This window comes from Anabas testudineus, chromosome 24, assembly GCF_900324465.2.
Source record: "Anabas testudineus chromosome 24, fAnaTes1.2, whole genome shotgun sequence".
NCBI classification, from domain to species: domain Eukaryota; kingdom Metazoa; phylum Chordata; class Actinopteri; order Anabantiformes; family Anabantidae; genus Anabas; species Anabas testudineus.
This window is the reverse complement of record NC_046632.1, coordinates 19046124-19066865: the sequence shown is the minus strand read 5'-3', so window position 1 is coordinate 19066865 and position 20742 is coordinate 19046124. Positions and strand designations below refer to the sequence as shown.

Sequence of the window (20742 nt, the reverse complement as noted above, 5' to 3'; positions counted from 1 at the left end):
AAACCCAAATTCAGTATCTCAGAAAATCTGAATATTACTTAAGACCAATACAAAAAGGATTTTTTTCACACTCTAATCAGCTAATTAACTTAAAACACCTGCAAAGGCCTTTAAATGGTCTCAGTCTAGTTCTGTAGGTTACACAATCAGGGGGAAGACTGCTGATTTGATAGTTTGACAGACGACCACTGACACAAGACACAAGGTCAAAAAGAGGCTGACTGTTCACAGAGCTCTGTGTCCAAGCACATTAATAGAAAGGTGAAGGGAAGGAAAAGATGTGGTAGAAAAAAGTGTATAAGCAATATGGATAACTGCACCCTGGAGAGGATAGTGAAGCAAAACCCATTCAAAAATGTGGGGGAGATTCACAAAGAGTGGACTGAAGCTGGAGTCGGTGCTTCAAGAACCACAACACACAGACGTATGTAAGACACGGGTTTCAGCTGTCGCAGTCCTTGTGTCGAGCCACTCTTGAACAACAGACAGCGTCTGAAGCATCTCGCCTGGGCCAAAGACAAAAAGGACTGGACTGCTGCTGAGTGGTCCAAAGTTATGTTCTCTGATCAAAGTAAATTTAGCATTTGGAAATTGGGGTCTCAGAGTCTGGAGGAAGAGAGGAGAGGCACAGAATCCACGTTGCTCGAGGTCCAGTGTAAAGTTATGGTTTGGGGTGCCATGTCATCTGCTGGTGTTGCTCCACTGTGTTTTCTGAGGTCAAAGGTCAACGCAGCTGTATACCAGGACGTTTTAGAGCACTTCCTGCTGCTGACCAACTTTATGGAGATGCAGATTTCATTTTCCAACTGGACTTGGCACCTGCACACAGTGTCAATCTACCAGCACCTGGTTTAAGGAGCATGGTATTCCTGTTTTTAACTGACCAGCAAACTCGCCTGACCTTAACCCCATAGGAAATCTATGGGATATTCTGAAGAGGAAGATGTGATATGCCAGACTCAACAATACAGAAGAGCTGAAGGCCACTATCAAAGCGACCTGGGCTCTCATAACACCTGAGCAGTGCCACAGACTGATCGACTCCATGCCACGCCGCACTGCTGCAGTAATTCAGGCAAAAGGAGCCACAACTACGGAAGTATTGAGTGCTGTACATGCTCATACTTTCAGTGTTCATACTTTCTTTGTATTGATCTTAATGTTCTAATTTTCTGAGATACTGAACTTGGGGTTTTCATTACTTGTCAGTTCTAATCATCAAAATAAAAAAAAAAACACTTGAAGTATATGAGTCTGTGTGTAATGCATGAACATAACTTAAGTTTCACTTTTTGAACAGAATTAGTGAAATATTCTAATTTATTATTTATCTAATTTATGACCAGCACCTGTATGTTCACAACAATACTGTTCATCCATGTTGCAGCAGTTTTTAAACCACTAACACACATTCTACCTGGACAGTTCAACCATTTTCAGACCACATCCTACTAACTAGTGACTCTTACCCGAGACAGATTTCTAGTTCATATCTGGATGTGGGCTCCATAAAAATCTAAGTAAAAACCAAAAACTTAACTGATCCACATGTCAAAGGCAACTTAAAAACTACAACTACACCAGATTTCTGTTTTTAGGACTTTAATTATAAAAACCCACAGTAAAATCTCCAAACTGTACATATTACACAAAAACCTAAGAGCTGATCTAAGAGACATAAAATCTGACTTTTACATTTTTAGAAACTTACATTTGTGTACAAAAACTGCTGCAGCACAGTTAAAACTCATCTGCAGAAACAGAACAATTACTTAAAGGCTCTGTCTATTTACCTCCTGACTGCAGCTGATCCTAGCATGCACTAAGAGGTAGAGTCTGTTGCATTAGAGTCTTTGGATCCACCGTCATCCTGCAGCATCAACTGGTCCCGCGAGTGCACCTCCTCAGAAATCAGCGTCCAGTCTGAACGTGTTGTCCGTGGGGCCCGACATCACGCCCATCCTCTGGTACTCCCCCACTCGCTTCTCAAAGAAGTTGGTCTTTCCCTCCAGAGAGATGTTCTCCATGAAGTCAAAGGGGTTCTCGGCCCGGTAGATCTGCACACGCACCACATGGACAGGAGGACGACAGGGGAGAGGGGGGGTTAGGAAAAGCAGCTAAACCACATTCTGTCCTCTCACTGCAGCTTCACACTTTCTTTTCTTTGAACCACATGAACAGAACTCCAGGAACAGCCCGACACACTCCAGCACCTGGGACGGGACTGCAGCTCCGGTCTGTTCAGACAGGCGTCTGTCTCGTGCTGCTGTCGTCCCACAGAGAACCACTCGTTCTCCGATCAGACTCCAGCAGCACTCAGCCCCCATGACCGGCTGAGGTCCGTACCCCTGCGCCTCTCATCATCACAGACCCGAGCCTCGTCCACACTACGACACCTTTGGTGGCGATCTGCATTAGAGACGGGCGGCGTTACCTTGGTGAAGCCCAGCTCCAGCATCAGTCGGTCGGCCACGAACTCGATGTACTGCTTCATCAGCTCGCAGTTCATCCCGATCAGCTTCACCGGCAGAGCCTCCGTCAGAAACTCCTGCGCACACACACACTTAACGTCAGAAACCACTGCTCGGGGATTTGGACCCAACGCAACAGAGCCGCCCCCCAACCCCGGAACTGGCCAACCCACCTGCTCGATCTCCACGGCGTTCCTGATGATGGCCGTGACCGTCTCTGACGAGGGCTTGTTCACCAGGTGTTTGAACATCAGACACGCAAAGTCACAGTGCAGACCCTGAAACCACAACAGCGATCAGACCGGTTCGGCCCACAGCCCGTTTGGGAACTAACGGTTATCGGTTCGTGACGGAGCCTCACCTCGTCTCTGCTGATCAGCTCGTTGGAGAAGGTCAGGCCGGGCATCAGGCCTCTCTTCTTCACCCAGAAGATGGCGGCGAACGATCCGGAGAAGAAGATTCCCTCCACGGCCGCGAACGCCACCACGCGCTCTCCTGCACCACAAACACATCGTCAGTAAACAACCGAACCTGATCCACCCCAGCAGAGGGCGCAGCGATGATGGGGTGGGGGCGAAGGCTTACCGTAGGTGGCGCTCTTGTTGCCGATCCAGTTCAGCGCCCAGTCGGCCTTCTTCTTCACGCACGGCAGAGTCTCGATGGCGTTGAACAGGTATTCTCTGAGGGGCAGCGAACGCACCGTCAGTGCAATAAACACACACACGCATTATTCACGCACCAGCCGCTGTCAGCCCGCGACCACCGGGACAAGAAGCCTCACCTTTCTCTGGGATCCTTGATGTAGGTGTCGATCAGCAGGCTGTACATCTCCGAGTGGATGTTCTCCATGGCGATCTGGAAACCGTAGAAACACCTGGCCTCCGTCACCTGCACCTCCTGCGTGAAGCGCTCCACCTGGTGGCCACACACACACAACATCAATTACTCCACTCATCATTCATCACACAAAGCATTTGCACTCTGGACCGGACTAGATGAGCCACGGTCACCGGGCGCGTCTCCTCACCAGGTTCTCGTTGACGATGCCGTCGCTGGCGGCGAAGAACGCCAACACGTGAGAGATGAAGTACCTCTCCTCGTCCTTCAGAGACTCCCAGTGCTGCAGGTCTTTGGACAGATCCACCTGAACACACACACACACACACGTCACTTCACTGAGCACAGGCTCGGTCATGTGTCCCACTGCTGCGGTGCCACATTTACCTCCTCGGCCGTCCAGAAAGACGCCTCTGCCTTCTTGTACATCTGCCAGATGTCGTGGTACTGGATGGGGAAGATGACGAAGCGGCGGGGGTTCTCCTTCAGCAGAGGCTCCTCTTCCTCCTTGCTGCTGCTCTTCTTCGTCACTTTGGGCTGAAAAACAGACAAAGTCTCTCAACTGTTCCGACACACCAACACTCATCCTCATCTTCACCAACCCAACCATTGTTTCATCTCATTAGTTCAACACTGGGCGGTGAAACCAGCACGTGTCACTAAGACACTTTCTGTTTCCTTCTCAAACATCTACATGTGAACATTTATTTAAAGTGATCAACTGTCCACTGGCTCTTGATGCGTGGTCAGGATTTAATTACATTTACATTTAAATTTACATTTAGTCATTTAGCAGACGCTTTTATCCAAAGCGACTTACAAGTGAGGAACAAGGCAAGCAAACAAAATCTAAGTCAAGAAGAAACAACATCAAAGCAAAGTGCTGTTAAAAAGTGTTTCTGTTTCAAGAGATGTGAGAAAGAAAGGGTAGATTATTTTTTTTTAAGTGCAAAGGAAGATGCAGAAGAGTTCTGTTTTCAGCAGTTTTTTAAAGATTGCAAGTAAGGTGGCTGAGCGTGCAGAGATAGGCAGCTCATTCCACCATCGTGATTACACGTTCCCCTTTCTCTGCTCTCAGCTGGACTGGGAGGGCTCCGTCCTTCTCTTTTCACTTCTATCTAAACATCGGAGTCCAACTACCCTCACACTTCATCCCTGTTGCTGATCTAGTCCGTGTCACAGTGAGGACGTTCACAACTCTAAAGGCAGCAGCTGGATATTTCCTCCAACAGCTGATCGGCCGTGTTGGCGCCACAAGCGGAACTTTGGGCGCCACCTGATCTCGGCGGACATCTCCGAGTGTCCGACACCGGCTTCACATGTCAGCTGCTCACCTGTCTGTCCGATTTCTGCACATTTCCACAAACTCACCGAAGCATCGTCGAAGATTTTCCGCGCGGTTTTCGACGCCAAGATGCGGGTGGTGTTCAGACTCGGAGGCTGGAAGGTGACAAACACAAACCAAACTTCAGTCACAAAACGCTCATTTTAGTGCTCAGTTACACCGTTTAACACACCGACACACACAGAGAGAGCAGGCCACTTTACAGCGGAGTCGGTCCGTCGGAACCGACGGGAAGTGTCCGCCATGTTGCTCCTCGGACCGACTCCACCTTGGGCCTGAAACGTTTCGACAGAACCAGAACCCGGAAGCTCGGACGCTGCTTCTGTTCTCACCGTGTTTTCTTTGTCCAGCGACATGTTGCTCATCCGGCTGTTCACTGACTGGTCGTTCTTCGTCGACAGGGGAGAGCGAGCAGAAAGCATTTTGATTTCCTGTAACTTAAACGCGGACACGAGAATAAATTAACTAAAACTGAACTGTAAAAACTAAAGGTTAAAGGAGCCGATGACGAGCTGAACTAAGAGCAGCGGACGACGAGGGACACTGGAGCGGCCGCTGTTGTCCGCTCGCCCTTTTATTGAAATCTTGGCGCTAGAACGCAGCTGACCAATAGAAACGCGGCTCGCGCCGGCTCTTTAAACAGACGCCACGACGTAGCCAATCACGAAGCGAGACGCGTTCACGTGACGCCAGGTGTTGCGGGAAATTCAAACGTCTTTGTGCGGGTTACAAAACTACGAACAACGAGCGATTACGAAAAACCTGAATCTGACAAAAGGACAAAAAGACGAGACAGAAATCCGGTTCAAACTGTGAAATCACACTAATGCAGGTCCATCAAAACGTTACATTATTTATCGAGTTATTGTTGTAACTATTAACCGACAATGAAGATTAATGTGTTTACACTCCACTATATTATTCTATATTATACTTTCATGTCGAACACTGAACAGTTCGTCTTCCGTGTGTGTGTCGATGTTCACACTGCTACAGTTTCGTTCCCGCTTTTTGTTGTTTACTGTCATTAAAGGCGTTGCCAACCAAACCACTTAGCGCCAAAAGTCTTACACATCACCTGTCATCAAATATAGATATTGAACTAAAGGTGACATATTCGTTTCCATGTGTGAAAACCTGAAGTGACATTGAAGGCTTTTGTTTGAAAACTGCTATAAATCAGATCTAATTCAGAACAAAGGAACATTTCTTGGATAGCATCGTGTCAAAGTCAACAGCAATTCAGCTGTTTTCGTGCGTTCTACCTTTTATCTGTTCAGGTTTCAGCCTCTGTAGAAAACGTTTAATCTTCATTTTCCTCTGAAATCAGAAGTTTTTAAACTGTTTTCTTTTCTTCCTGCAGCAGAATCTGACCTAGCAACTGTTTCCAGGTTACGGCCGAGCTGACCGCTCTGATTGGCTGCTCGGGAGGATGACTTCTTCCTACCGCCCCCTAGCGACCAGGATGACGTTTTTAATTTTCATAATTGTAGTTTGTTTTGTTAATTGATCAGATAATTAATAATAATAATAATAATAATAACAATAATAATAATAATAATAATAATAATAATAATAATAATAATAATAATAATAATAATAACGACATACCTTATGTTATGATGTTTGTTTTAATATTTTCTGGCAGGTTGAGGCTAGTTGTAGACTGATCTATGGTGTCAGACTGTGATAGAACGTCAAAATAAACCTTTTGATTTGAAGTTATTATTTGCACCTTATGGTTACAAATGATGATCTTGAGTAAATAGAGTTTAGTAATTTAAAGGTCACTCCGTTACTTTTTCCTTCATTTGAAATCTATAAAATGTTAGAAGCCTGACGTTAACATATTCTAATCTATTGTTTTTTGTTACAACTGACAAATCAATAACTTCTTATTATCTGACAAATGACTCAATGTCACAAATGTTAATTTAATATTTGATGTTGTGAATTTTGTTCTGAATTGTTGTTAGAATACAAACCGGAACCTTTTCCAGTGAAAAAACGTCTTTATTGAATTCCACAGTAACAAGATGTGTAATTTTTTTTTCATCATTATAATTAAAGTGAACAGAAAGCGAAACACAATCAGCACATCCACGTCTCCTTTTACTAAGATGAATCATCATCCGAGCGACAAGAACAAGGTGAATAATTTTTGTCAACATCTGGACACCAAAGCTAATCTCTGCTGTTTGCTCGTTAGTTTTATGACTACAGTTCCCAGAAGGCATTGCTCAGGTGAAAAAAAAAAACAACTTGACCCATGATTATTTACTAAGAGCATGAATTCACTGACATCACACTTTATTCTGAGCTGCAGAAAATGACAATTCTCAGGTATAAAATGAATTCATGTGACCTGAACGTTGATATAAAACTGGTGGAAGAGTTAAAATAACAAAATGAATGAATTTAATTGAATCTTTTTGTTAAACTACATTCTGTCACTGTATACAATATCTAACCACTTCATGACAGCGTGGGGGAATTTCATAAAAGTAGTTCTGATCATATCAACGCTGTGCTCGTTGTTTCAAAGACAGAAATATACTGATCAGCTTCTAATAGTGTTGCAGTTTGTGTTAGAGTTGAGAAATAAACTGAAAGAAAACCTGAGGAATGCGCTTCGTTTGATTTAAGTTAAACTGAAGCTGGAGGAATGGCAACAAATCCAAAGGAGACCAGTTCATGACGACACCAGGTCCATTTCACCTGGTACTGTGTTCATGAGTGGGCTGCAGCCACTAGGGGGCGCTACAACACGAACCAACACTGACTCCAACTTTGACTCAAAATAAACTTCAATTCAATGAAGCTCTGACTGAATGTGACCACACATCAGCATATTAATGATACTGAGGACGTCGACTGTGGATCAGTTGGTGGGACAGTCGACCATGAAGCTCAGGATTTGAGGATCAACCCCCGGTTCCTGATTCATGGCTGCATGTCGAAGTGTCCCTGAATAAAACACTGAACATCGTTAAGAGGGTTAATAAAGATTCACTTATTATTATTCCTCCACAGACACCTTGTTGTTTCACCACTGTGGTCACGGATGAACTTCTTACCTCTGTCTCTCTGTGTCTCACATTAATGATGTAATAAAACCCACTTTCTATTGTGGTCACTTAGCAAACGGGCCCAGCTGCTAACAGACTCCTGGACTGAACTGCAGCTCTCCGTCTCCCGGCACCACGGTCCAGACTTAAAGAGCTGAACTCCAGCTGAAGCTGATGAATCCGGGTCTGCAGCTGCTTCTGGGAAACTTGGTCCTGCTTTGTGGGTTTGTGTCTGTAGAATGAAACCAAAACCTGAATCCTGGTTTTTCCACATAAACACTGAACAACTTCATGTTTAAGTTGCATGGACCAGCACTGGATTCTTAAAAACAATAAAGGTCGGTGGTTTTGTCTTTGGTTCTGGTCAGTTTGGAACCGGAGTAGCTTATTCTGGGTTTTGGAAGAAGGCCGGAGAACAGTGAAGTCAGGATCCTGGAGAAGTAAGAAAACCATCAGCAGTTTGACCTCAGATTCAAAAACTGATCCAGTGACGTCCCTGATTCTGTGACATCGTCCAAACTTCAGCTTCTTCTTCATCTTCACGTCTACGTGTCACGTTCCGATTTAAAAACGCTCAGGAGTCCATGAACGGATTCGTGTAGACGTGACGTAGAAGTGGAGATTTAGACGTTTAGACTAGTTTGAAATAAAGAGATAAAGAAGTCTCCTAAAGGCACAAAGAGGTTGAACATAACATCCTTCAGAAGGTTTCTGTACTTTACATGGATTAGATATCTAGAATGTAGTACTGTGTGTACTTTTTCCTCCACTACTACAGTATTTGCTGTGTGATTGGTTTGTCTCTGTTTATTAATCAGCAATAATTCTTCACTTCGTCTGTTTGTCATCAAAACAACACAGGAAGTCAGAACTTTGACCTTTTTGTGACAAATATATTTTTTTAGTGGCACTAATGAGCTTCCATAACTTTTAGACCTGAACCTCAAATTAAACACGTAATATTTTTATTTCTGTGATGAACGAAGGTCAAACTGAGGTCAAACTACACTCACGCGTCCTGCTGGTTCAGACTGAGCTGAGTTTAACGAGGCCTCTGACCGAGTCCTCGTGCAGAGCGTCCTGACTGACGGGGTCGTACAGGTCGGCAGGGGAGGGAATGGGTGGGTGTGGTTGTGGGGGGAGGTGCAGGTGAGCGGGGCAGGGCGGGGCACCCTGCGGCGTGGTGCAGGGCGTCTCCTCTGGACTGACGAAGTGATGGTGGTGGTGATGGAGGTGGTGGTGGAGATGGTGGCGGCAGCGGGAGTCGGCAGCAGCGACCCTCGGGGCCAGGACGTCTCCCCCGCAGGACGCTAGGCTCGGCTGGGTGGGGGCCAGGTAGGCGCAGGGCCCCCCCAGGCTGGTGGTCTTTCCCGGCAGAGGAGGCAGGACCACGGGGTCGCTGTGGAGCAGAGGGGTGGCTGCTGCATGGAGGACGAACTTGGTGCTTTGGAGACACTGATCCTGATCACACTGAGACAGGAAGACAATCAGCTGCTCGTTAGCTGTTTGAACCGGGGGTGGGGGGGGGCACATCATCAAATCACGATTCACATCCTCCACCCACCATGTGACTGTAGAGCTGACTCGGGGTGGAGCTGCTGCCACTGGTCCCGTTAGACTGGGAGACGGTCTGCGGGATGTCGGACTGGATCAGACCTCTCCTGTCAATCAAACTGGGAAACAAAAGTGGGGGTGGGGGGTCAAGGTTCATTAACAGACCGAGAAGTAAAAATTTACTTCTCATCGTTAACTTCAGATAATTAAAATGTGTGTTTACAGACGATGTCAGCACTTGTGGGGAGGTCGCCAGGTGAAACACACACTAACACACACTAAAACACACACTAACACACACTAACACACACTAACACACACTAACACACACTAACACACACTAACACACACACACACTAAAACACACACTAACACACACTAAAACACACACTAACACACACACACACTAACACACACTAAAACACACACTAACACACACTAACACACACTAACACACACACACACTAACACACACTAAAACACACACTAACACACACTAAAACACACACTAACACACACACACACTAACACACACTAAAACACACACTAACACACACTAACACACACTAACACACACACTAAAACTAACACACACTAAAACACACACTAACACACACTAACACACACTAAAACACACACTAACACACACACACACTAAACACACACTAACACACACTAAAACACACACTAACACACACTAAAACACACACTAACACACACACACACTAACACACACTAAAACACACACTAACACACACTAACACACACTAACACACACACTAACACACACTAAAACACACACTAAAACACACACTAACACACACACACACTAACACACACTAACACACACACACACACACTAACACACACACACACACACACTAACACACACACATACACACACACTAAAACACACACTAAAACACACACTAAACACACACACTAACACACACACTAAAACACACACTAAAACACACACTAAAACACACACTAACACAAAACTAACACAAAACTAACACACACTAACACACACACTAACACACACACTAACACTAACACACTAAAACACACACTAACACACACAAACACACACACTAACACAAACACTAACACACACACTAACACACACACTAAAACACACACTAAAACACACACTAACACACACTAACACACACACTAACACACACACTAACACACACACTAACACACACTAAAACACACACTAACACACACACACAAACACACACACACACTAACACACACACTAACACAAACACACACACACAATCAAGCTGTGCTCTTATTTTGAAAATCCCTCTAGATTCCTCCCCCGGGCAGCTTCCATCCATCAGTCAATCAATGACCAACACTCTGACCTGGGGGGCAGGGGTCCACACAGAGCGGCGCAGCAGTTGGTCACGATGTTTCCGTGGCTGTAGGGGTTGTAGTTGTCCTTCCCTCGCTTCGTGGACCAGGACCCTTTGATCTGAACCAGAGCAGATCAATGACTACAGGGAACAGTAAAACTGTGAGACTGGACTAGTCCCAGTCCCTCTGGAACCCTCTCTGGGGCCTCCTGCTGGTCCTTGGACCATAGCGTGGAGCCTTGTATACTCACGTCCTCATTGGTGGTCTGGTTGGAGCCGATCAGGTAGGTGTGGAACCCGGACAGGCCGACGATGGACCAGACGGAGAAGAAGCAGACGACGAGCTCCAGGACGGTGGAGAACAGAGTCAAAGTTCACATTTCAAGTGTGGAGGAATCGATCAGCTGCTTTATTCTAGACGATTAATTTAAATGTTTTCATTTTAGTTCATTAATGATCATAATAAAAAGTGAATTAACAACGAGCTGTAGAAAACAGTAGAAACACAGCAGGGTGTCGCTCTGCTTTTCAGTTTGACCTTGGCAATGCATCATGGGACGTATTGACCTGCGGTTGATGACTGCGTCAGAGTCGATCGATCAGACAGTAATAACCACAGACAGTGTTGGGGGGGCTGGTTTGACGTTTGAGGTTCTGCAGGTTCAACACAAATGTAAGAGTTTACCTGCAGCAGTTAGAATCAGGTTCTGTCCGACGTACGGATCAATTCATGAATTAATGTACTGAAACAAACATGAAAGGTCTAAATGAAGCTCGTCACAGGATATCTGGCCGGATTGTCTTTGAGAGCGATCAGGAAACTGGTCTGGTTCGATCCTACGAGACAAAGAGAAGAGAGACAAGTGTAAAAACAGATATAAACACATCCTGCTTTGTGCCTCTGATCATCTCAGGTCATTCATCACCTCCGATGATGCATGAACTTCGTTTTGATGGACATGTTTTTCCTCTAAATACCTGATCACAGACCACGAGATTCTAAAACTCACAGAGTCTCTTCTGTTTCTCTTGTAGATCAAAGTCGCTCGGCTGCGTCTTTTTATAGCTCTGCTGCTAAAAACAGAAATGAGCATCGTGGTGTTTGGAGGAGGACACGTGTTTGTCTCACACAATCGGCTGCTTGTTAGAGTCGGAATCTGAAGCAGCCGGAGGCTCCAGTTTCCAGACACTTTGGACCTGCAGGGCAGGAAGTCAACAACAGCAGTCTGAGCGCTGGGAAGTAGGTCAATGAGCGTGACGGGGACGATCGGCAGGCGGCTTCAGATCTGGAAACACAAAAATCAACGGAACGTCTACGGAGACCTGCAGAGAAAGTGAACTTCTCTGATTCAGCATTTGCTCAACTTTGATTGATCAAGTTTCCAGCTCGAAACAAGTCAGAGCCCCCGATACCATCAAAATAAAATCATAATACCCACTAGACTAAGAACCCACCAGGACCAAGACCAGTCAGAGACCAGCTGAGTCAAAACAACACGAGACGGAGTCGTAAAACCCGGTCTGAAGGGTCAGCACAGTCACGACCTCCACGAGTCCACAAGACCGAATCAAGACTCAGTGCAGGTTCGAGGAGACTCAGGAACTGTACCGCTGTGTTTTCTGACATTTATCTGGTTTTTGTACGTAACAGTCTGAACCAGAACAGTGGACCTGGGCTGCAGGTCTGCTCTGATTGATGACTGACAGGAAACAGTAACGTACTGCTCGTACTGCAGCATCAGCCTCTGGACGCCGGTCAGCGCCAGGACAGGACGATCGATGTCTGAGCCTCGTTTCATTAATCACACACTCGTCTGTTCAAAGTGAATCACAGTAGGAGCAGCGAGGAGGCGGCGTCACTCACGGAGGATGATGTGTGTGACGACGAAGGCGAAGATGAAGACGGTGAGGAAGGAGAGCGAGAGGATGAACAGGTAGAAGAAGCGATAGTTCCTCCGGCCAACGCAGTTCCCCACCCAGGGACAGTGATGGTCAAAACGCTCTGAGAGAGGAAACAGGAAGTCATCAGATCCCTCACAAACGGTACAGAACAGCGCCACCAGGAGCTCAGCAGCGTTAAAACCTGCACTGACCCACGCAGTTGTCACAAAGGCTGCAGTGAGACGCTCGAGGCGGTCGGAAGATTTTGCAGGTGAAGCAGTATTTCAGTTTGACCGTCTGTCCGTTGATGAAGACCTCTCTGGTGCGGGGGGGCGGTCTGGAGCAGCCCGAAGAGTCTGAAAACACAAACACCACAAAGAACGTGAACTCACAAAGACAGAGTTTGTCCTGTTTGATACCAAATGACTGAAACAAAGACACACATTCAAAAACTGAAGTGAAGTTACTGTAAAAGGCCCCGAGAGAGGAGCAGCACTCAGACACTATGATGAAGGGTTGTTTTGTGTGTCTTTGAGGTTGTTTGTGTCTCTTTGAAGTTGTTTTGTGTCTTTTTGAGGTTGTTTGTGTCTCTTTGAAGTTGTTTTGTGTCTCTTTGAAGTTGTTTTGTGTCTCTTTGAGGTTGTTTGTGTCTCTTTGAGGTTGTTTTGTGTCTCTTTGAGGTTGTTTGTGTCTCTTTGAGGTTGTTTGTGTCTCTTTGAAGTTGTTTGTGTCTCTTTGAGGTTGTTTGTGTCTCTTTAAAGTTGTTTTGTGTCTCTTTGAGGTTGTTTTGTGTCTCTTTGAGGTTGTTTTGTGTCTCTTTGAAGTTGTTTTTTGTCTTTTTGAGGTTGTTTTGTGTCTCTTTGAGGTTGTTTTGTGTCTCTTTGAAGTTGTTTGTGTCTCTTTGAAGTTGTTTTGTGTCTCTTTGAAGTTGTTTTGTGTCTCTTTGAGGTTGTTTTGTGTCTCTTTGAAGTTGTTTGTGTCTCTTTGAGGTTGTTTGTGTCTCTTTGAAGTTGTTTGTGTCTCTTTGAGGTTGTTTGTGTCTCTTTGAGGTTGTTTGTGTCTCTTTGAGGTTGTTTGTGTCTCTTTGAGGTTGTTTTGTGTGTCTTTGAGGTTGTTTGTGTCTCTTTGAAGTTGTTTTGTGTCTTTTTGAGGTTGTTTGTGTCTCTTTGAAGTTGTTTTGTGTCTCTTTGAGGTTGCTTGTGTCTCTTTGAGGTTCTTTGTGTCTCTTTGAGGTTGTTTGTGTCTCTTTGAAGTTGTTTGTGTCTCTTTGAGGTTGTTTGTGTCTCTTTGAAGTTGTTTGTGTCTCTTTGAAGTTGTTTGTGTCTCTTTGAGGTTGTTTGTGTCTCTTTGAAGTTGTTTTGTGTCTTTTTGAGGTTGTTTTGTGTCTCTTTGAAGTTGTTTGTCTCTTTGAGGTTGTTTTGTGTCTCTTGAAGTTGTTTTGTGTCTCTTGAAGTTGTTTTGTGTCTCTGAGGTTTTTGTCTCAGGATTTGTTATTGTTGAGTTTCTTTTTACTGTTTGTGTTCTGATGTCTGTGTCTTTACAGCTGAAGTCATTTTGTCTCTTTGAGGTTGTTTTGTGTCTTTTTGAAGTTGTTTTGTGTCTCTTTGAGGTTGTTTGTGTCTCTTTGAAGTTGTTTGTGTCTCTTTGAGGTTGTTTTGTGTCTTTTTGAAGTTGTTTTGTGTCTCTTTGAAGTTGTTTGTGTCTCTTTGAAGTTGTTTGTGTCTCTTTGAGGTTGTTTTGTGTCTTTTTGAAGTTGTTTTGTGTCTCTTTGAGGTTGTTTGTGTTTCTTTGAGGTTGATTGGTGTCTCTTTGAGGTTGATTTGGGTCTCTTTGCTGTCTTGTAGTGTGGCAACTGTGCTTCTTTTGGTGACATTTTGCATCTCCAGTTATTTTTTGGTTGTTCCCTCTTTCTATTGTTGGATATTGATCAATATGAAATATTAACAGTCCTTTAAGTTTCCTTTGTCAAACATGAAGTTGGGATGTCGTTGAAGTTGTGCGTCACAGAATAACTTCCTGACCACTAACTGAACACAGTACAAACCACCTTTCCTCTATCTGCTTCCTTCACGTTCCACAGTTTAACATCTGACTGACAGAAATAAATAAACAACATTAATAACAGTTTCCAGAAATAGACGACAGAAGCTCCACCAGAACGTTTAGTTTCTGAGAAAATGTCTGATTCGCTCTGACACACGTCTGACAGAGGAGCTGAAGAGACGAGAAACACGCTGTGTAGCTGTGAGGGAACTCATGGCACAGTCCCAGAACCGGGTTCTAACCCGAATCCTAAAACCACTCAATGTTTAAAGGACAGGACAGAATGTCCTCACAGTACGGTTCAGGAGGTGGTTCACAGTTTCTGTAATGACTCGGACTCGTTAGTGAACAGACTGAAGGCTCACTAATTAAAATAATTACTGATCGATGAGGGAAGATTTCTCTCCTCCTTCTGACCTTTCACCTTTTAGTCAACACAGTTCTGCCTGTTTCCTGTCTCCAGATGTCTGTGGACTCCTCCCCTTCTCCTGCTTCACCTGCACACCTCCACCTTTACCACACCACCCAGCCTGACGCCTCACCTGTTTTCAGCATCTACTTTGTGTTTGTGTCTGTAGTTACCGATCTGCTTTTCTAGGTCGGCGGCCTCATCCGGCGTGGCTCTGGGCAGGACACCGGGGTCGCTGAAACTCGCCCTGAACAGCATCCCCATCACGAAGACAAAGAGGCCGCCGCCGACCGCTGGGATGGCCGGGGTCAGGCTGGACGCCAGGAAGGGACAGCTGAGAAAATTAAAACAAACTGAAGTTCAAAGAGAGAACACCTCAGGACCGGTTCTTCAGAGTCTCCGAGCTGTGGATCGACCTTTTACTGATTTATCAGCTCGAGGTCAGCTTCATGTCACTGATCAGGTTCCTCAGGTCGTCCTATAACACTTTTGTCTGTCGTCGGTGGTCTGTCTTCCTACTTCTAACCATGTTCAGAAACCTACTTCTGTTCTCTGGTCTTTATCAAGTCTCACCGTTTGGTTTGTCACATGCTTCTGAAGCTTCTCTGTTGCTGTGGTTTCAGCTAAACTGACTTTAGTTGCAGTTTTGTTGAAAGTCGTCCTTCACAGGTTCAGACGTGGACCTGTGGTGGGTTCCAGGGACCTGGTCCTGTCAGGGTCACTGACAGGACGCCGCCCTCGCTGATCACCTGATGGTGAATTGAACTTGTTTCTAAATCCACTGAACCACAGACAGAACAGCAGACACCCGCCTGAGGTGTAAGAAAGACTAAAGTCGCGTTCCTGAAACAGGTCTATTGATGCACAGAGGTGCTGGTCAGACTTTAGATCTAAATCAGCTGATCAACAGCTGCTGACGCTGGTTCACAAACTTTTTCACAGACAAGCATTAGAAATTGGGTCATTTGTTTAAATCGGTTCCGTTTGTCCAGTTTTAGGACTAAAACCAGTCAGTCACTAGGTCCCGCTCCACTTCTTCATCAGATTTAGTAACCAACAGGCCAATTCCAGGGACCAGGAACCTCAGGACCTCTACCTGCTTTCCAGCAGAAGAACCAGGGTCTAAGGGGACATGCAGGGTAGTTCTACCCCCCAGAAAGTCTGGTCTGGGGGATGTACCGAAGGTCCAGGAACTGTCAGTCCAAGTCCTGATATGTCAGTGGGATCATTTACTTAACCCTCTCAGGGATTTGGTCCTGATGTCCTCCAGGGACTGGTGGAGTCCAGAGGGCTTTAGTTCCTGGGACAGAAAAGTTCCAGGACCTTTCCAGGGGTTAAAGACCTAATGGAATCCACCTTCTGGCCTAAGGTCTCTGCAGATTACCACCAGGTGAACTCTGGGACCGTTTTACCATGAACGGACTCGGTATAGACTCGGTACCACCACAAACAGAAACTGGTTCTGATTCATTCGTGATCACCTTCCTCTTTCTCCATCATGTGTGTTCATTTACTCACTCGAAGGTGAAGAACAGGCCGCTGGTGAGCAGGATCAGGACCAGGGTCAGGTAGAAAACCCCGGTCTGTCTCGCCATCATGATCCTCCCGCCGCAGTAGAACCGGTTCCTCCCGGGGAACACCTGCCACTTTCTGCGGGGGGTCCGGCTCCTGTGACCCGGGCAGGAGGGCGGCTCTGCTCCCTCAGCGGCGGCCGGGGTCGAGCTGCTGCTGCCGCGGGTGCAGATCTGGTTGTACTGACCCGGCTGCTGCTGGTCCGGAACCGCATGATGGACCTGAGACATGTGTCCCCACAGGTGAGGAGCGGACAGGTAAATATTCAAATCAATCTGAGCTCCTGGTGCGTTCACGATCCAACATGAATCTTCGGCTTCGGTTTGGATCCATAAACCAACACTCGGGCTCTGGCGCTCAGAACCCAGCGCCCCGCTTCGTGTCCGACCAGCACCCACTCACAGAATCCACAGGATCCGGGTCTGGACGGGGACGACGGTCCGGGTGTGGACCGGCTCCGGATCGTCAGAGAGAACCTGGTGATGGTCTGTGTCGGTGAGGAAGAGGAGGAGGGTGTGAAGAGGATCCTGGTCCTCCGCAGAGCTGATGGAGCTCCGAGACCCGGACTGCACAGATCCTCTATTGTTGCGAAGAACCACCCTGCAGAGAAAATGTAGAAGCTGAATTTCGTCTACAGTGAATTCACTGATTAAAGTTCTCGTTGTGTCAGAAATTCACTTTTATTTTAAATTCACCTTTAGTTCGATCTTTGTTTTGTGTCAGCTGAATTTATCTGAGCATTAAAAACAGTGTGTGAAACTAACTACATTTAAAAAAGATCTAATTTAAGACTAATTGTTGAAGTAGGATTACTTCATATTAAATCTGAACTAAATCTAAGCTCTAAATTATTTCTGCACATTTTATTATTAAGAGTGGGACCTCTACAACATGTGAACGTTTTTCTACTATAATAGGCGATCTTTGATACCGTCTGTGTGCCACACTCTGCCCATTAAATAAACGGTTATTATAGTTAAATATCGACATAAAAGACATGCAGTAGTTTGTGTAATTAAAACTACAAATCATACTTTATTTATATTCTGGATAAAACCATTTTCTATTCGCTCAAAATGTACGACGGTGTCTTTCAGTTCCTAGCTGCCTTGTTTCTGTCCGGTCACTTTACGCAGCTGGACCGAAACAACATGACAGCGGCTGATGGAAACACGACGGTGGATGTAGAAGGAGCAGAAAGTGATGGAGAAGCCAAACTACAGGTGTTAAAAGGTGAGTCAGCGCTTAGCTCGTTAGCTTGTAGTTCACATCATGTGTAGCTGCATTAGCTTCTTCTGTTTGTTGGCATTTTATGGCGTTTTCTATCTGAGGTCACAGCAATGTCGAGCTGTCTCCTTCTTCTGCCAAACTCCAATTTAAAAATTGAGATTTTAATTTGTTTTCACTTATTGAAATTTCCCAACACCATGTTAGTAAAAGTCATATCTGTTTAGACAGACGTAGATTTCCGTACATCTTACTGAACGGTCCTTAACATGTAAACTATGATTAATTAGGTTTTCTTGAATTACTAAGTTGTGGTCTTTTGTGGAGGTTTAAATCTGTGGTTTAATGTTACTCTACTTATTATTTTGTTCATTTAGAGACAATATAAGTCGTAGTTTCTCCTATTACCGGACTGTAGTACTGTTACCAGTAAATGTGCCCTGTGGTAGAACAGGTGTCGCTCACGTCCTCACCTGACTTCCTGTGTGCAGGTGCAGCTTTTCTGACCACGGTGGCCTCTGCAGGGATGATTGCAGGATTTGGCTCCACGTTGGCACTGGCCAAGAAGAAAAGCCCAGAGTGGTTCAATAAGGTACAGCTCAATTATTATTATTACAGGGTTTTTTCTGTAAGAGGATCATGTTTCTGCTGAACATAGATTAACACAGATATTAAAAACTGCTCATTAACACACATTTCTCAGTGTATCAGTAAGAACCAGGTCAGTAATACTCTGTGCTAAACAAAATCCTTTAAGTGACTAATGTGTAAAAAATATTTTAAAATGCAGAACTTGATTTAGAAAGTTGATGTTTTAAGAAAACCTAAAATTAAATTCAGCTTCTGTTGGGGACAATCTAAAGAGTAAATGTGCCCAAACACAGGCTGAAGTCGTACTGAGAAACTAGAACCAGCAATGTTTTGGTATTTCTGCCTAAAAAGTGAATGAAATGAGTCGTTTGGACGACTGAAACCTCAGCTACTCACAGAACATCTGCCAGTGTTCGTGTCGAGAGCAGGAGGTTCTTCAGTGTCACAGCCCGATGCCCTAGAGACAGAAACAGAGGCAGCAGAGAAGGCTGTGGATAAAGAGGGGCCGAGGCGAGAACTGAAGGTGTTTGCAGCTGATTTACTGACACCACCACAAGGTTCCACTAATTTCACAGGTGAAGCACAAATTCTGAGTGGAAGAAAAACAACACATCCGCCAACAGTCCAGACTCTCCGTGAAATGTCCTCGCCGAGACCTGGGACCTGATCCGATCCGTTTGGTTATTGGTCGTATACAGGATCTGATTAACCGTGACGCACATGGACATCAGTTTGGTGTCTGACATAAACTTTGCGTTGAGGCACAATCGAGTGTTTGTTCCTCGACTCTGTTTCCATCACAGACCTGTCTTTGTTGTGTTTCAGAGCACCGAGCTTGAAAAACGCATTTAGACAAAGTTCTGATGAATAAACCTGAAAATTTACTATTGCAAGAAAAATTCTTCAAGCTAAAATATGTAGAAAAAAATTGAACAGTTCCTATAATAGTTATAGTTTTTGACAGAAAGCTGCCGAAAATATAATAAAAATTGAAAAATTTTTATAGGAAAAAAAACTAAATGTATTTAAAGAAAAAGCAAATTAAGTAAAATATGTAGTAAAAACGCGTCTAAAATTAAAAGTAGTAATTAAAAAAAATTACTTTGATAAAGTTTAAGTTTTTAAATACACGTTTTTCACGTTATAAAATATTGTCATTACAATAGAAATGGGTTTGATGAACTAAATTCTCCGCTGTCATCTGTAATAACGATTTCCATCCTGTGACTCTGGTTCCTCTTCAGGGGGTCGTACCGACAGCAGCGGCCCCAGAGAGCGGAGCGTCGCTGGCTCTCAGAGCTCTGAGCTGGGGGTCTCTGTTTGCCTGGTGTGGAGTCGGTCTGCTCAGTTTCACCGTGTGGAAAGTCCTCGGCGTTCACAGCGTACGTGTCTCCTGACTTTACTCTGAGTCTCTGCAGAGATCCACAGAAGACCGAGCTGCAGCTTTATTGTCTTTCCTCACTTTTGTGCTTCATGTGTTTTCTCAGCTATCGGAGTTCAGACAGAAGATGCAGACCTTCTTCCCATCCATCCCAAAGAGCTCTGAGGCCACAGCTGGATCCGAGCCGCTGGATTTGGACTCTGTCTTCAAGTCAAAGTGAAAAGTCGCTGCTGCTGGAAGACGATGAATCATAAGAGACTGAAAACAACGAGGAGCTTCGACCAGGCTGTGAACTGCGCCACAGACTTAGTTTATTCTGGGAAAAACTTTGGACCTGTCGGGTTCCCAGGGTCCCACCTGGATCAGAGCTCTGTGGTCAGATGTTGGGTGCTACATGTAAAGTTGGAGCTTCCTGTTGGAACGGTTTAAAACGGAATCACAACCGTCTCTGAGGCTGAGAGACGACTCTTCTGTGATGAAAACCAAACATAAAAACAGGATTAAGTCTCATTTCTAATGTGTCGTGTCGAATAAAGAGGAGCGTGTGGTTCGTACACGTGGCGTTAACTTAACACTCAATAAAAACATGTTGGTTGTTTCTATGTTTAGTTTGAAACTGCAGATTTAATGAACTGATTCTTCTCATGTTTCTGAGTCAGAGGTGTCGAACTTGACCGAGCTGCTCTGCAGAGACCGAAAACTGTGGGCACCAGTGTAAACATCTGCATTAGCACGATTAGCACGTTAGCATGACAACACAAAACATCCTGAGCCAAGTCTGAAGTCCAGATCAAGAAATCTGGGGTTGAGTTTCAAGTCAGGACCTAGAAATTCTAAAGCAACTGTGAACCCTGACCCAGCCAGTTCCTGGTCCTGTGCAGGAGACATGTCGAGTCCGGAGTCAAGAGGCCACGTGAGGGCCAACAAGTCCGGAATCAAGTCCAGTCCAAGTGGACACCAGTGAACTTCAAGTGAAGAGCTAAGATCCAGGTTAAG

The 20742-nt window shown here is 45.1% G+C and overlaps 3 protein-coding genes and 1 non-coding gene across 4 annotated transcripts; 1 reads left to right on the top strand and 3 right to left on the bottom strand.

Annotated features, from left to right (window-relative positions):
- Positions 1-1585: 1585 nt before the first annotated feature.
- LOC113148889 (ribonucleoside-diphosphate reductase subunit M2) lies at positions 1586-5245 on the bottom strand. The gene is made up of 10 exons (XM_026340629.1): positions 4986-5245; positions 4680-4748; positions 3696-3845; positions 3499-3615; positions 3253-3386; positions 3057-3151; positions 2833-2966; positions 2645-2749; positions 2435-2548; positions 1586-2057 (listed from the first exon to the last, which is right to left on the bottom strand). The coding sequence occupies exons 1-10, from the start codon at positions 5073-5075 to the stop codon at positions 1905-1907; spliced, it is 1161 nt and encodes a 386-aa protein (XP_026196414.1). The 5' UTR covers positions 5076-5245; the 3' UTR covers positions 1586-1904.
- Positions 2237-2370, bottom strand: LOC113149888. Its single transcript, XR_003297606.1, has one exon. It is a non-coding gene; the product is annotated as a small nucleolar RNA SNORD94 (small nucleolar RNA).
- Positions 5246-7776: 2531 nt separating the features above from the next.
- On the bottom strand, positions 7777-18330 carry LOC113148892 (probable palmitoyltransferase ZDHHC14). The gene is made up of 10 exons (XM_026340633.1): positions 18248-18330; positions 16494-17147; positions 15149-15309; positions 12736-12879; positions 12507-12644; positions 11431-11479; positions 10894-10996; positions 10652-10761; positions 9286-9394; positions 7777-9191 (listed from the first exon to the last, which is right to left on the bottom strand). The coding sequence occupies exons 2-10, from the start codon at positions 16775-16777 to the stop codon at positions 8748-8750; spliced, it is 1542 nt and encodes a 513-aa protein (XP_026196418.1). The 5' UTR covers positions 16778-17147; positions 18248-18330; the 3' UTR covers positions 7777-8747.
- On the top strand, positions 17620-20300 carry LOC113148891 (transmembrane protein 242-like). The gene is made up of 4 exons (XM_026340632.1): positions 17620-17780; positions 18266-18366; positions 19610-19747; positions 19853-20300. The coding sequence occupies exons 1-4, from the start codon at positions 17624-17626 to the stop codon at positions 19964-19966; spliced, it is 510 nt and encodes a 169-aa protein (XP_026196417.1). The 5' UTR covers positions 17620-17623; the 3' UTR covers positions 19967-20300.
- The last annotated feature ends 442 nt before the right edge of the window (positions 20301-20742 follow it).